The sequence below is a fragment of the Chaetodon auriga genome, chromosome 4 (assembly GCF_051107435.1).
Source record: "Chaetodon auriga isolate fChaAug3 chromosome 4, fChaAug3.hap1, whole genome shotgun sequence".
NCBI lineage: Eukaryota > Metazoa > Chordata > Actinopteri > Chaetodontiformes > Chaetodontidae > Chaetodon > Chaetodon auriga.
In genome coordinates this window covers 28,411,759-28,425,331 of record NC_135077.1, presented here as the reverse complement: position 1 = coordinate 28,425,331, position 13,573 = coordinate 28,411,759, and the positions used below count along the sequence as shown (strand labels likewise).

The 13,573-nt window shown below is 38.8% G+C and overlaps 1 protein-coding gene across 1 annotated transcript; it reads left to right on the top strand.

Moving 5' to 3' along the window:
* Positions 1-3,901: 3,901 nt before the first annotated feature.
* Positions 3,902-13,366, top strand: cep44 (centrosomal protein 44). The gene is made up of 10 exons (XM_076728747.1): positions 3,902-4,032; positions 4,263-4,360; positions 5,734-5,881; positions 6,065-6,202; positions 9,576-9,728; positions 10,522-10,647; positions 11,113-11,211; positions 11,367-11,438; positions 11,956-11,993; positions 12,197-13,366. Exons 2-10 carry the CDS (start codon positions 4,269-4,271, stop codon positions 12,255-12,257), a joined length of 927 nt encoding a protein of 308 aa, XP_076584862.1. The 5' UTR covers positions 3,902-4,032; positions 4,263-4,268; the 3' UTR covers positions 12,258-13,366.
* Positions 13,367-13,573: the final 207 nt, after the last annotated feature.

The following is a 13,573-nucleotide window of genomic DNA, read 5'->3' as shown; positions in this document are numbered from 1 at the left end:
TGTGAGAGAATGGACAGTGTCGTGAAAGGGGTCGCGTTGGGTGGACACTGGAAATAGCTCTCACTGTGAAGCTGTTACAGTCCAGTAGGGGGCGGTAATGCAAAGAAGAAGACGTGGAGACGAAGTGACCACGAAGAAAACCGGCGCTGATTCTGAATTTTATAGAAGGAAGAACGACCTTAATTCTTATTAAAAGACACTGACTTTGGATTTGCAGACAATGAGATTTTTTTATAGTAGGGCGAGGTATTGTGAGGAACATTTTTGAACAACGGTCTGGATACGTCCAGAACTTGCATTGTTCTTGCAGACTCAGACAGAATGATAGTGAGACAGACCGATGGTTACAACAGCATGGAGTTAAGTGAGGAAGATGATAGGAGGGAGAGGGGGTGGGAGGAGGTGGTGAGAGGAATATGAGGTACGAGTAGTTGGAAGAGAAGGAAAAATTATACATCCGCAGGGGAAGAAAAAGTCAGGAGAAGGACCTGAAGGCAGGATTGCTTAATGTAGCAGTAAGGTTTTAGGGAGAAGGAGGTGTAGAAGGGTGTTTGAGGAGATGGAAACTTGGATACAATAGGATGCAGTACAGAAGTAGAGGTGGAGAAGATAAAAAAAAAAGCTGACTTGCACAGATAAAGTCAAATGTCCAGAATTGTAAGGGTTGGGGAGCAGAGGCTCAATGGTTGCAAGGAGGTCATCTCTAGGATTCCTCTAAGTGTTAGCAAGGAACTGGTGGAAAACCTGATGATGAGGAATAACTCAGTGAGGAAGAGGAAACTAAAAGTGTCATAGAAGAATCTGAGGAGAAGGTTCTAGCAAAGAAGATTTTTTTGGATTCCTCAGATATTGTGTAAGAGAATACGCTTAGAAACCTTTGAGATGTTTCAACTGCCAGCTGAAAGTTTGTGAAAAAGAAGACGTATTGGGTGTGGTGAGGTACATGAATTTGGAAAATGTGGAGAGGGAGTGAGACTAAAGTGCTGTAATTGTGGAGGTGATCACAGTGTTGCTTCTCAAAAATGAATTGAACTTAACTTAACTGATGGCACATCATGGCAGTAATGCAGGAATTGATGTAAATACAGGGAAAGAATCTGTGCTTGATCTTAAATTTTTATCAAGCACCATTGCATCAGTCTGTGTGTGGACAGTATATCAAGAAGGAACTAGGGAGTGATCATTACCCAGCCTGCTGCTAAATAAGCATAGCAACCTTGATGACCATAGAAAACTCAGGTGGGAAACGGATCCTCGAGAAAGCTAAGTGGGAGCAAAATCTGGAAGAAAGTGATACATATCTAAACCAGGTTAGCAATGGAATGAAAATGGAAAGGCATAATATGGGCTGCACTGGAATCCATTTGTTAAAGTAAAGGCAGGATAAAGAAGAAAGTAGTTCCATGGTGGGATGATAAGTGTAAGGAGTCAGTAAGAAACAGGAAAAAGGCAATAAAACTAGTCAGAACTCACAAGGAAACACTGGAGAAAATATTGTGATTCAGTTGGTACCACAGTTCAGGTAGAAGAGGTGTGCAGGATGATAAGAATGATGGGAAGGGACAGAAGAGAGTGGACTTACCCATTTCTGACTGATGGAAACAAAATTACAGTAACAAATAAGGAATAGGCAGAGATGTTTGTGTTATGGTGCATGGCTCCCGTAATTTATCTGAAGAAGGAAGAAGAGGCAGAGAGAGAACAAAATATGAAGAAATAGAGGCTTTGGGTAGGAAAGCTAATATAGGTGGTGAGCAAAATGTCCCTTTCAACATGGTAGAATTAAGAAAGGCACAAGAAAAAGCAGGAAAGGCTGCACCTGGCAAAGATGAAATGTGTTATAGCACGTTCAAACATCTAAGTGGAGGAAGTCGGGAGAAATGATTGCTGCTGTACAACAAAGTGTGGCATGAGGGAAGAATACCACAGAGCTGGAAAGAGGGAAACCTGGAAAAGATGCCATCAGGCCTGGAAACTACAGAGCAATTGCCTTAATATCACACATCTGTAAATGAATGGAACGTATGATAAATGAGAAGTTAATGTATGTTTTGGAAAGCAGTGGTTCGGTGACTACATGTCAAAGCAGATTGAGGAAAGGAAGGAGTACAGTGGATCCAGTGGTGTGCATAGACAATGAAATAAAGAAAGCACGAGCAAATAAAGAATTAATGTGAATTCGGGAAAAAATTCAGTTGGGTTATGTTTCTTAGATGGAAGAACTATTCGGGTGAAGATAGGGTCAGAGCTATCGAGCCAATGTCTTGTAGAAAATGGGATACCTCACGGGAGTGTAGTTAGTCCAACATTATTTTCCATTATGATAAATGATATATTTGTAAATGTTCCAGTGGATATGGGGAGGTCGCTGTTTGCAGACGACGGGCTTTGTGGAAAAGAATGAGAAATGTTGAACACGGTTAAGGAAATGCAATATGGGATTAATCAATAGAAAAACGGGGAACACAATGGGCATTTCAGTTTTCTGGGGAAAAAACAAAAGCTGTGTTCTTCACAAGAAGGAAACTCAGGGAATGTAGTTTGAAATTGAACAGAGATAACTTAGAGAGAGCTGAGAATTTTCATTTTTTGGGAGTGTTTTGATCAGAGATTAACATGGAGAGAACATATTACATATATAGTTCATAAATGTGGGGGGAAAAAAGTGATGAATGTCATGAGATGTCTGGCAGCAATGGAGTTTGGAGCTGATTTTGCATTTCTGACATATCAGAATCAGAATCAGAAATACTTCATTGATCCCCGAGGGGAAATTGTTGTTGTTACAGGTGCTCCTTATAAGAATAGAAGACAAAAACAAAATATATATATATATAATCAATATGTACATATATATATATATTGAAAAAGTCCTATATATATATACACACACACACACACACACACACACACACTCAGCAGTCCTACTTAACTTTACATTCACCAATAACTACTTTTGCTGGTAGAAGCCCCAATTACACCACAAATGAATATTTAATGTAATAGTATTTAACATAAGTTTACGGAGAATAGCGTTAAAAATGTAGTTAGATTAATACATTAATGTGTCTCGTTTCCCAACACTCTCAGGTGTGCTGGGAAACGAGACAGCAGACAAACTTTTTGACAGAAGCAGTCAAAAAAGGAATGATTGAAGTCAATATTAAATGATCAAAATTAGAGGGGAAAGGCATAGTGTGGAAAAAGGTGATGCAAGAGTGGCAACAGCATTAGGATAATGCCATAAAAGGGAGGCATTTACATGCAATCCAAAATGAAGTGGAATATTAAGAAATAGAGGAACTCAGCAGAGCAAGCAAATAATAATAACAGGCTGAGAATTGGGGACAGCAGCCTTAACAGTGAATTAACAGTGAATGCTGTACAACCACACTTTGTTGTACAGCAGCAATCATTTCTCCCGACTTCCTCCACTTAGATGTTTGAACGTGCTATAACACATTTCATCTTTGCCAGGTGCAGCCTTTCCTGCTTTTTCTTGTGCCTTTCTTAATTCTACCATGTTGAAAGGGACATTTTGCTCACCACCTATATTAGCTTTCCTACCCAAAGCCTCTATTTCTTCATATTTTGTTCTCTCTCTCCCTCTTCTTCCTTCTTCAGATAAATTACGGGAGCCATCCAGGAAAACATCCAGCAGGTCTTAACAATCAGCGTCATGAGGGTGAGACACTTCAGCATATCCTCACATAATGCAGGAAATGTACATGACAAACAAGAAACGATGCCACACTTATGGAAAATAGGGCAGATACAGGACAATGTCAAAAGTATATTAGAATCTGGGCACAGCGTCAAAGGAAAGAAGTGATGCTGTGTAGAGCAAAACCTGAGGGTGGCAGTAATGCAATATCATGGATGCAAACTGTCGTATAACATCAAGAAGAAGAAGAAGAAGAGCCAATCCTCTGGCTGTCGATCACCCGGCAGAAACAAACAAAAAAACCTAAAACAGCTAACATTAGCTGCAAAGACGTCTTTTTCGACTTCCTGCACATTTTGGAACAGGAGGTGAGTGACTAGAAGAATGAGTTGGAGTTTTGAATTGAATGTCACTGCGCAAATTAGACACTACAACCCAGCTTGGGGTGTAGTGTCTAATTTCGCGTCAGGTACCTTTGTTTTGACAACATGTTTGTAACGTCGTTGTAGCTGGCTGTAACTTCAGACAGAAAATATAGTTGGCTAATATTTTGTGAACGTTACAGCCGTTTAAGTTGTCGCTTCTGTCTTGCTGACAGGTAAGGATGCTGTCCACGGGAGATGTCCACGGCGGCCTGCGTAAACTAGAAACTCTCCTGCGGGTGATAAAGTATCCAGGACATGCCGACTACAATGGGTAGGCTATTAAAATACCAGTAACGCAAACTTACAGCACACAAAGCAGCATAAAAATAACACTATTAACGTTACACGACGCAACGATTTAATAATAAAGCAACACATAATGTTACAGTATGGCTTACGCCTAACTGTAGCTTCATAAACTCTACTTAACTTCACCAATAACGACTCTCGCTGGTAGACGCCCCAGTTACGTCACATAATGTGATAATATTTAACGTAAGTTTACGGAGCATAACGTTAAAAACGTAGTTAGATTCAGAGCCTTTATAAAGCTCCATTTGCTTGGACACTACAGACTACAGCCGTCTGCAAAGCATTTCTTGTGACTTGCTAATAGAATGACTTGTGACATCACAGTCAGCAGCGAGTGGAACTAGAGCAGAAGAACTTCATTAATCACGGTGGGTGAAATTTAAAAAATGTATATATTTTTAAAAATGGCTCAGTCGGAAACGCTGTTGCTTTCCACTGTGTTATCAGAGAGAATATATGAAAGATATGTGTTACAGTTCTAACAGACAAATATTATTGATACATTATAAAAATGCATTTTATGTATTTAAGCAGATGTTAAAAAGTGCTTCACAAGACAGTAAAAACAAGACTTAATGTAATAAGACAGTAGTTCAACTGAGCAGCACAAAAATGATCAATGACATGATAGTAAAATTGTAAAAGAAGATGACAAAAGCAAATAGGTACATACATTAAGGAACTTAAATACACACATGTACACACAGGCATGTACATATACAACTGTACAAATATTCACATACTCTGTACACGTGCTTCACCACATGTGTGCACATACAGACACATCATAAAAATCCCATCCTAATAAATTAGTTTTGAAATGTTTTTTTAAAAGTGGATATGGATATTGAAGAGCTCATCTCCACAGGAAGTGCATTCCAGAGAGATTCTGTTTCGATTTACATTTCACACAGTGTCTCAAAACTGTTTTTGTGTGTGTGTGTGTGTGTGTGTGTGTGTGTGTGTGTGTGTGTGTGTAAAATCACATTAAAAGATGTATTTTTTCATGAATATTAGAATTTGTCACAGATTTGAAATTGAAGAGCAAAGGGATGCAAAAGTGATGAAAGGTGTTTTGGTGTCGTTAACAAGTTCCACATAGTACCTCAGCAAAAGTATAGCACACAAAAAAACAAAAAACAAATCATGCTTGGATACCTTCACTCTTTGCCCAGGGACAGTTGTGTGTGAACTTGATTTAAGCACTCCACTGAGTAGTGATACCTGTTTTGTGCAGCATGAGCATTGCATATCAGCTTCTTTATTTTTTCAGTTTTCTTTTTTCCAGTTTTTCTCACAGCCTTGCATGCTGTCTTTTTTTTCCTCCACCAGCCTCTCCAAAGGAGATCCCTCAGCTTTTCTACCTATAGTGAGTTTCACCCTCACCTCCTTCTCTCCACCTTTTGCTGAGCAACTGATGGCGACTGGACTTGAGCTGACTGGCAAAAGTGACCTCAGATTCACTGACACTCTGTATAAGGTAACATATACACATTTGGAGCACTGTGAATAACAAGTAAAACGTTTCCTAATCCATCAAGCACAATTACAGCTAACCTGCTAGTGTGCAGTGGATTTTCACTTTGCACTGGCAATTCTACTAAAATCCAGCGTGCAGTGGTCGAGTCCATTCTGAATGAGTGTGTATGCTTTGTGTGTGTAGGTACTGCGGGATATTTTCCACTATAAGCCCATATTGAACAAGCAGCAGTTCCTCCAGTGGGGTTTCTCCCAAAGGAAAATCTCCATCATCTGTGACATTATTAACTTGGTCCTGAAGAAACACAATCAACTGAAGAAGGTATAGAGCTTTTTAATGGTTTATTGGTATGTGTCTGTGTGTCTTAAGTGCAGGATGTATAATTGCGGAAATTATTAATTAAAACAAAATCAACTGTGAAACACGTAGTGGAAATTTCCAAAATGTGATGCAATTTATAAAAATTAGGGGTTTCCTGACTAGTATAAGCAATTTCTTTTTCATAGCACCTAAACTAAATTGATGTAGTATGACTGTGAAGTTCAGCAACATAGCACATAAAATAATATTCAGGAATATATCAGGGTTCTATAGATATAGAACCCTGATTCCAAAAAAGTTCCAGGTACATGCTCTGTAAAACATAATTAAAAAGTGAATACAGTCATTTGCAAACAAATTGTTTTACAACGCATTTCTGAGTCCATGTTGCAATATCATTTATACAATCATGGTCTACAAAGTGGTGAACCTTGGTCCATCCTTGCTTGTGAATGACTGAGCCTTTCCAGGTTGTCCCTTTCATACCCAATGATGATACTATCACCTGTTACCAATCAACCTGTTTACCTGTGGAATGTTCCAAACAGGTGTTTTTGGAGCATTCCACACTATGCCAGTCTTCTGTTGCTCCTGTCCCAACTTGCTTGAAACGTGTTGCTGGCATCAAATTACAGAATAAGCAGATATTGATGAGGTAATATATTGATATATTGTCTTTACACTGGCTTCAATTGAGTATTTGTCTGAAAAGATTAGCTCATTATCACATTCTGATTTATTTGTGTTTTACACAGTGTCCCAACTTTTTTGCAGTAGGCATTGTAATAAGTATGGTATGATATTAAATAATATAATTGGAACACAATATGAGTGTATATTATAAATAGTATATTCTAAGTATATCATAATCTATAATAACTAGACATGTTACAACTCTCCAAATTGACTATTCAGTTTGAATTTCAGTTGAAACATTTCTTTTACAACTGACAGCTATGCTTTTGTTGGCTTATTAATTCTTGAACAGATCATTGTTATTGTTATTGTGCCCTGACTGCTGCCATTTAAATTTTTAAAAAGATAGACTTTGTGGTATAGTGAAATAATGATGTTTTCAATACAGTATCGATTCTTAATATTTGAAATGTTTTCACACTCATTTTCCATGCAATTGATATACCAGCTGAGCTTTCTTTTGCTTTCTTCTCACTGAGAGCAAATTGACACACCCACACACACACACCTACGTTTTGTCCCCACAAGTAAGTAAGACACACCACTGCAGTGCCCACATAGCCCTGCCTTCTCTTAATCACTCACAGTGCTGTGTCCTCATTACTCGTCTCATTTGCTCCAGTTAGGTCACAGTGTTGGCTCATTGAAGATGGCAAGTGCAGAGTCTGCAGGACAGTTTTGGCTGACTTCGCATTTAAGGCAAATGATCATGACCTCTTTAAAGAATTTCAAGAGAGACATTAAACAAGATGGCCCAGTAAACTATTACTGATAAGTGTGTTTGCCTGTTGTTGGCCCAACAGGCATTTGTAATTCTCAAAATAATGCTAATTCCCCTACTTTTGTCTATGGTCAGAAGTAAATTAACTTAGAAATGTTAAAAGGCCTGATCTACAGTCTACATTCATCCAATTACCCAAGTCTAGCAGGAACCAGAGTTGAAGCAGAAGTCTAAGATGTCAAGAGTAAAGACAAGCAGTTTTGAGGTGCGGTGGTGTTGCTCATCACCTCAGAGGCACTGCCATTCACTCTGACATACTGTGAGTGGCCATTGAGAGAGTCTGTGAACCAGCATGCAGTGTCAGGGATCAGCTGCATCACTAGAAACTCATCCACCAGAAGACATGACTAGATGGTGTTGAAAGCACTGGAGAAGTCAAAGAACATGACTCACACAGTGCTTTCCTACTTCTCCAGTTGTGAGAGGGCCTTGTGGGTCATGAAGATAATGGCATCCTCCTCTCTGATGCATGGCTGGTATGTAAACTGCAATGGGTCCACAAAAGCAGTTAGGAGGGTCCTCAGGCGTTGCAGAACCAGCCTCACAAGGGTTTTTGTGACGTGACCTAAGTGCCACTGCTCTGTAGTCATTGAGAGCTCTGGAAATGTCCTTTCTTTGGCACTTGAATGATGCAGGAGGTCCTCCATTGTTTAGGCACTTTCTTCAACCTCAAGGAAAGATTGAAGAGGTGCTGGAAGGTTGCTAAAAGATGTCCAGCACATATTTTAAGTGTTGTGGGATTTATGTCGTCAGGACCACTGGCTTTCATTTGGCGCCTGGAGAGCACCCTTTGTACCTGGTTGGTGGTAACGGTGGGGCTGGGTGGTGGTGGGGGGTGCAGTGAGTTGTAAGTTTCCATCAGTGGTCGATAAGTTGTGGAGAAAGTCGGGGGAGTGGAATATAAGAGGGATAGAAAGAGAAAACGAGGTGATAAAGCTGTTCAGTTGCTAAGATGTGCTAAGATTGTTTGTTTATTGTAACATTGGTTGAGATTTTTAATATGTAAACAAAAAGAAAACGGGAAACTCAAGCTACACCTTTTATTTGATTTAAATAAGATAAAGCACGTCATTTTAAGATGCACTTTTCTTAAAGCTCTAATATATTTTATTTTTAAATGCAGCCTTTATTTTCTTTGACATGAGAAAACAACTTTTATCATATTCCTCCAGTTCAAAGTGAAAACTGACAGTAAAAACAGTTGAAATATTATTGAATTACCATTATTATTTGTTGACTACATAATAAGCTTGATACAACTACTAGGCTACTTGAATATATATGGCACCTTTGCTTCAGGAACTTTTCTCTAACTGGACCTCTTTGAATTTTCATTGAATATCCCCTATCGAAATAGATTCTCTCAATACAACCAAAAAATATCATTCTTGGCGTGTTTCATGTAAGGAACAGAGCAGGTGTTGACTAATATATAAACTGATAGTTTACAATTTAGTAACACAATTTCAAGAATAAAAAAATATAGACACTTGGCTAACAAACCAATATCACCTAAGACAAAACAAATCAGTCTTTTATTATGAATTGGTCCATTCTCAGATAGTTTTGTGTTATGAAATTCAGTCGGCTGTTTTTTCTGTATGTATGCGCTTGTCAGAGAGTGTGTTTTGTTGCCTGAAAGCTGCTTATGCTTTTAGACCGTTATTTTCTTTAAACAGAAAACACGTGATTATAGGCACATTAAAACTACCTTAATGTCATTGAAATACAGGAGCATTAACAAGGATACAAAGAGGCAAATGTTAGCAGGTAGGAGGGTGCCTCCTGTTGACAGAGAGGTGTAATGAGTCAGACAGGTGAATGATTTGAAATGAGAATTGTCGAATGAATGTAATCTATCTTTAGTTGACTGTCATTGTGTTTTACCTGTTTCAGGTGTCTGATAGGCCATTTGTTGTGAATCACACAAAGAATCCCTCCACTTTTCCCATAAACACCGCCCATGCGGAAGCATTCTCCTCCAATTCAAGTGAAATTGGGATCACAGAGCTGGCAGGAGTGGAGGAGGACAAGGATAACATTGTTGATGTAAGCATTTACGAAATCCGTATACAGACAAAGCAAAAGCTTGTGATAGACCTTAGTTTAACTTCCAGTGTGGAACTTTTTGTCTTACCCTTCTGCCAGTGAGAGTAATTACACAAACACTTTAGATACCATACTCCTAGAGGTTGAAGCCTACTCCTTCACTATGGTTGGTCCCTTCTTTATCTCTGGCAAACCAATCAGTGCTGGTTGATGTGAAATACATTGCACCAGCATGGGAATGTCACCACGGACACCAGATTTAAAAACTCCAGTTTACTGCAAAATGCAGTATTCTCTCTAGGCTTATCAGCATTTTGAGGACTTGTTTGGCAAGGGATTGAATGTAACACACACCAACTTTATTAGATTCAAATTTTAGACCAGTTTACCAATGGATGCAGCTAATATGGTTTAAACAAGTTGTGGTCATTTTCTACTTCCGACACAATATGATACAGATGGTGACAGTGGAGATTGATTATCTTTATATATTTGACCAGCATTAAAGAGAATGTCAGTGGAAATCTATGAATATTTACTTAAACTGCCTTTGTTTGAAACAATATGTTACCGCTTTGCAGTTTTCACCAAACAGATTTATTGAAATCTAAAGGAGTAACTCTTGATATGTGGTTTTAAAACAGAGTGTCAGAGTCTCTGTCTTTTCCATTACAAAATCAGAGGCTAAAGACCTTAAGTTCTGAGGACCAATGGATCCACTCTCAGATCTTTCCAGAAGAGGCTGAACACATGCCAATGTATAATTCCAGTAACTGTCTTTTCTGTCTTGCAGTCATCAGAGGTGGAAGGAAGGCTCTCAGCACTGGAAGCTCAACTCGAGAGTCTTTCTGGGCTACACAGGCTCACTATTCTGGAGAAACGCTTGGAAGAACTTGAGAGACAGAGAAACACAGAAAAGGTAGATAAGACCAAACTTTACAAATGTGAAGGTGCAGCACCTCTATTTATGCTCCATCTGAAACACCTGTCTCTTTAGAGGGCCCCTTCTAAAAAGCCCAGTCTTCTCACAGGCCTGAGTGTTTCCACATCAGCTCTGTGTTTCTGTAACCATGGCTACTCAGGGCATGACTGAGGACAGTGACTGTATCATTTTGACATCACAATCTTATGGAAGTCCTGAAGGCATTTAAAGGCACAGTTTCTGAATATAGGCTGAGTGCATTGAACTGAGCACTTTGATACTGTCACAGAATTTATATAGCACCATGACATGCTTCATAATCGAAAAATATATGGCATGTTTAATGTTTTAGACTTTTTTTTTTTTTAGTATTTTTCCTTTATTGGACAGACAGATAGCAAAGAAAATGTAGTAAAACATAGAATTGCAGCCACCTTTTCTGTTTATCATATTCTATTCCAGATTGAAGGACAGTTCATCAGTATACCCAAAGAGAGCTGGGAAAATCTATTAAGCAGAGTCCTGTTACTGGGAACTAAAGTGGAGCTGAGCAATACACAGGTAGGACAAGTGCACATACTGTGACATTTTCATTTAATCTCCATTCAGAATGCTGTTACTTACCTTGAAAGCACTAAGCCAGTTTTCAAAATAATCATTGACTAAACATCTTTTTACATAAAATGACCATTGGTATTGCATCTCATTTGTTTCAGTCAAAAGCCCCACCGCCATGTCCGTCAGCTGCCTCATCATATTCTTCCAGCTCCATGTGTGATGATTCAAAGGTGAGACACAGCAAAGGGCTCCCCCTTCTCTCACTATAGATAATCAAATCTAAGCTTTTGCAGCTTTTAAATGCTGAGAGATTTTGCAAATGCCATACATTACCGTATTGTTTGTATTCTCACTTTCATGTTCTGTTCTGCTGTGTTGTAAACATTTCACCTCCCAGTTTTCGCATAAGCCTTGTGTGTGTAACTGAAGAAGAAGAAGAAATAAGTTCGCAGAATGGTTAGCTAATGGCATTTGCAAACTAATTAACAAAGTAACTAACCGAAATCAGTGGTACTCTAAAATGTTATGACTGGGCTATACAACAGTGTTTTACTGTAGCACAAGCACAATAATTTGACTGAACTTTGCGAACAGTACACAAGAAACTAGCTCGCCATCGACGTGCATGTCTAATGCTTTCAGCATTTCATGATGGTGCAGCATTAAGTCTTTCTTCAGTCCACATTACCCAATATTAGTTTTGGAGGTAGAAGCATATTTTTGTGTCTCTCCTGTTTCTTTGTCCAGGAGGACCTTAAAGACCGCCTAGAGAGAATCACTAACATGTAAGTTCTTAATTATAGTTGTTGAATATTAAGCACTGGCCTGAATCTCTTAAAGTTGCACTGGTGGTGGTAGCTGCCATATTTAATATTATATTATATGTATGATATTTGTCAGAGAGAACATAACTGGGACAGTTCATTTTACTGTGTGTGTTTGTGTGAATGTGTGTATGTGTCTGCGTGTGTGTGTCTGAAATTTGTAGGCTGAAGAGTACCTCCAGTCTGCTGAAGAACACTGAATCTTCCACAACACCCTGCAAATAAATTATGATGTAGGATAATTATCTTAGGTTTAATGTCATTTCACACCACAATTTGTCTACTTTTATGTCTTCTTGGCATTGTTAATGTTCCTTATTAGAGCTAATTACCGCTGTTATGTAATCAGCTTCATTTGTAGTTACCTAACAAGCTACTTCGACTTTTAGACAAACCAAGAAACTCCTGCAGGTGCTTTTAACCCATGAGTGAAATGACTGAGGAGGTAATATTGTCACTGTTAAAATGACCCTCAATGGATGAGAGTACAGTGGATGATTTCCACTGTGTTAGCGCTCCAGTTCTTTATTCTTAAAACTGCAGATACTTGTATGGATGTGTTTCTATTTTATTATATTATGTTTCTTCTTTTTCCCAGTTTTCTTCTACCAAGCACATTTAAAAGTTAAATTTAAAATGAACCCCAATTCCAAAACAGTTGGGACACTCCAAAACTCTCACAGTCTTTTGTTGCCCTCCCAACTTCTTTGAAATGTGTTGCTGATATCACATTCTGAATAAGCATATATTTGCAAAAAAAAAAAACAATAAAGCTGATGAGGTAAAACATTAAATTTATTCTCTTTGTACTGTTTTCAATTGAGTATGTGTAAAAAAGGATTAGTAATTTAACACAGCGGTCCCCAACCTTTTTTGCGCCACGGACCGGTTTCACGTAAAGCAATATTTTGACAGACCAGCATAGACACAAATAAAAACAAATTACTAAAAATACAACTCACCATTACGCTGAATGTAGTTGTTGTAATTATTGGGAGCCCTGCGCTTGTTTCTCTTCAACGAGAAGGCTTCATTGCCTTATTTGCAAGCCTGTCGCCACATATTACACAGAGCGAGCTTGGTGCGTAAGAATCACCTGAAGCCATAAACCCGTATTTTAAGTTGGACTGCTGATATTGTCTCTTAAATGCAGCTGTCTTTTTCTTGGAAGCTCTCTCCAAAGACGTCATTTTTGCTAGCTTGTGGGCTTACTTTTTTACTTCTGTGTCATGTGACCGAGACGAGCGGTTTGACGTGTATAGACGAGCGGTTTGACTTGTACAGAGGCACAGGTGGATGCACATGATTTTCAAAATAAAACTTCTTTCTGACTGAAATAAAATATTTTTTGTTCAGTCTCTCTGTGCGGCCCAGTACCAAATGGCCCACGAACCAGTACCAGTCCGTGGGCCCACGAAGAACCTTGTATACAACTAGGAGGACCTTAAAATCAATTCTGAGTGTTACAGGAAGCCAGTGCAGAGCAGGTGCAACTGGACTTAATGTGCTCTCTTGTCTTTTTCTGGTTAATAGCCGAGCTG

Excerpts from the sequence above, each read along its gene's own strand:
- cep44 (XM_076728747.1), top strand. The coding sequence starts at position 4,269 with ATGCTGTCCACGGGAGATGTCCACGGCGGCCTGCGTAAACTAGAAACT. Across the intron at positions 5,882-6,064 it reads TCACTGACACTCTGTATAAG|GTACTGCGGGATATTTTCCA; the intron begins GTAACATATACA and ends TTGTGTGTGTAG. Across the intron at positions 10,648-11,112 it reads GACAGAGAAACACAGAAAAG|ATTGAAGGACAGTTCATCAG; the intron begins GTAGATAAGACC and ends ATTCTATTCCAG.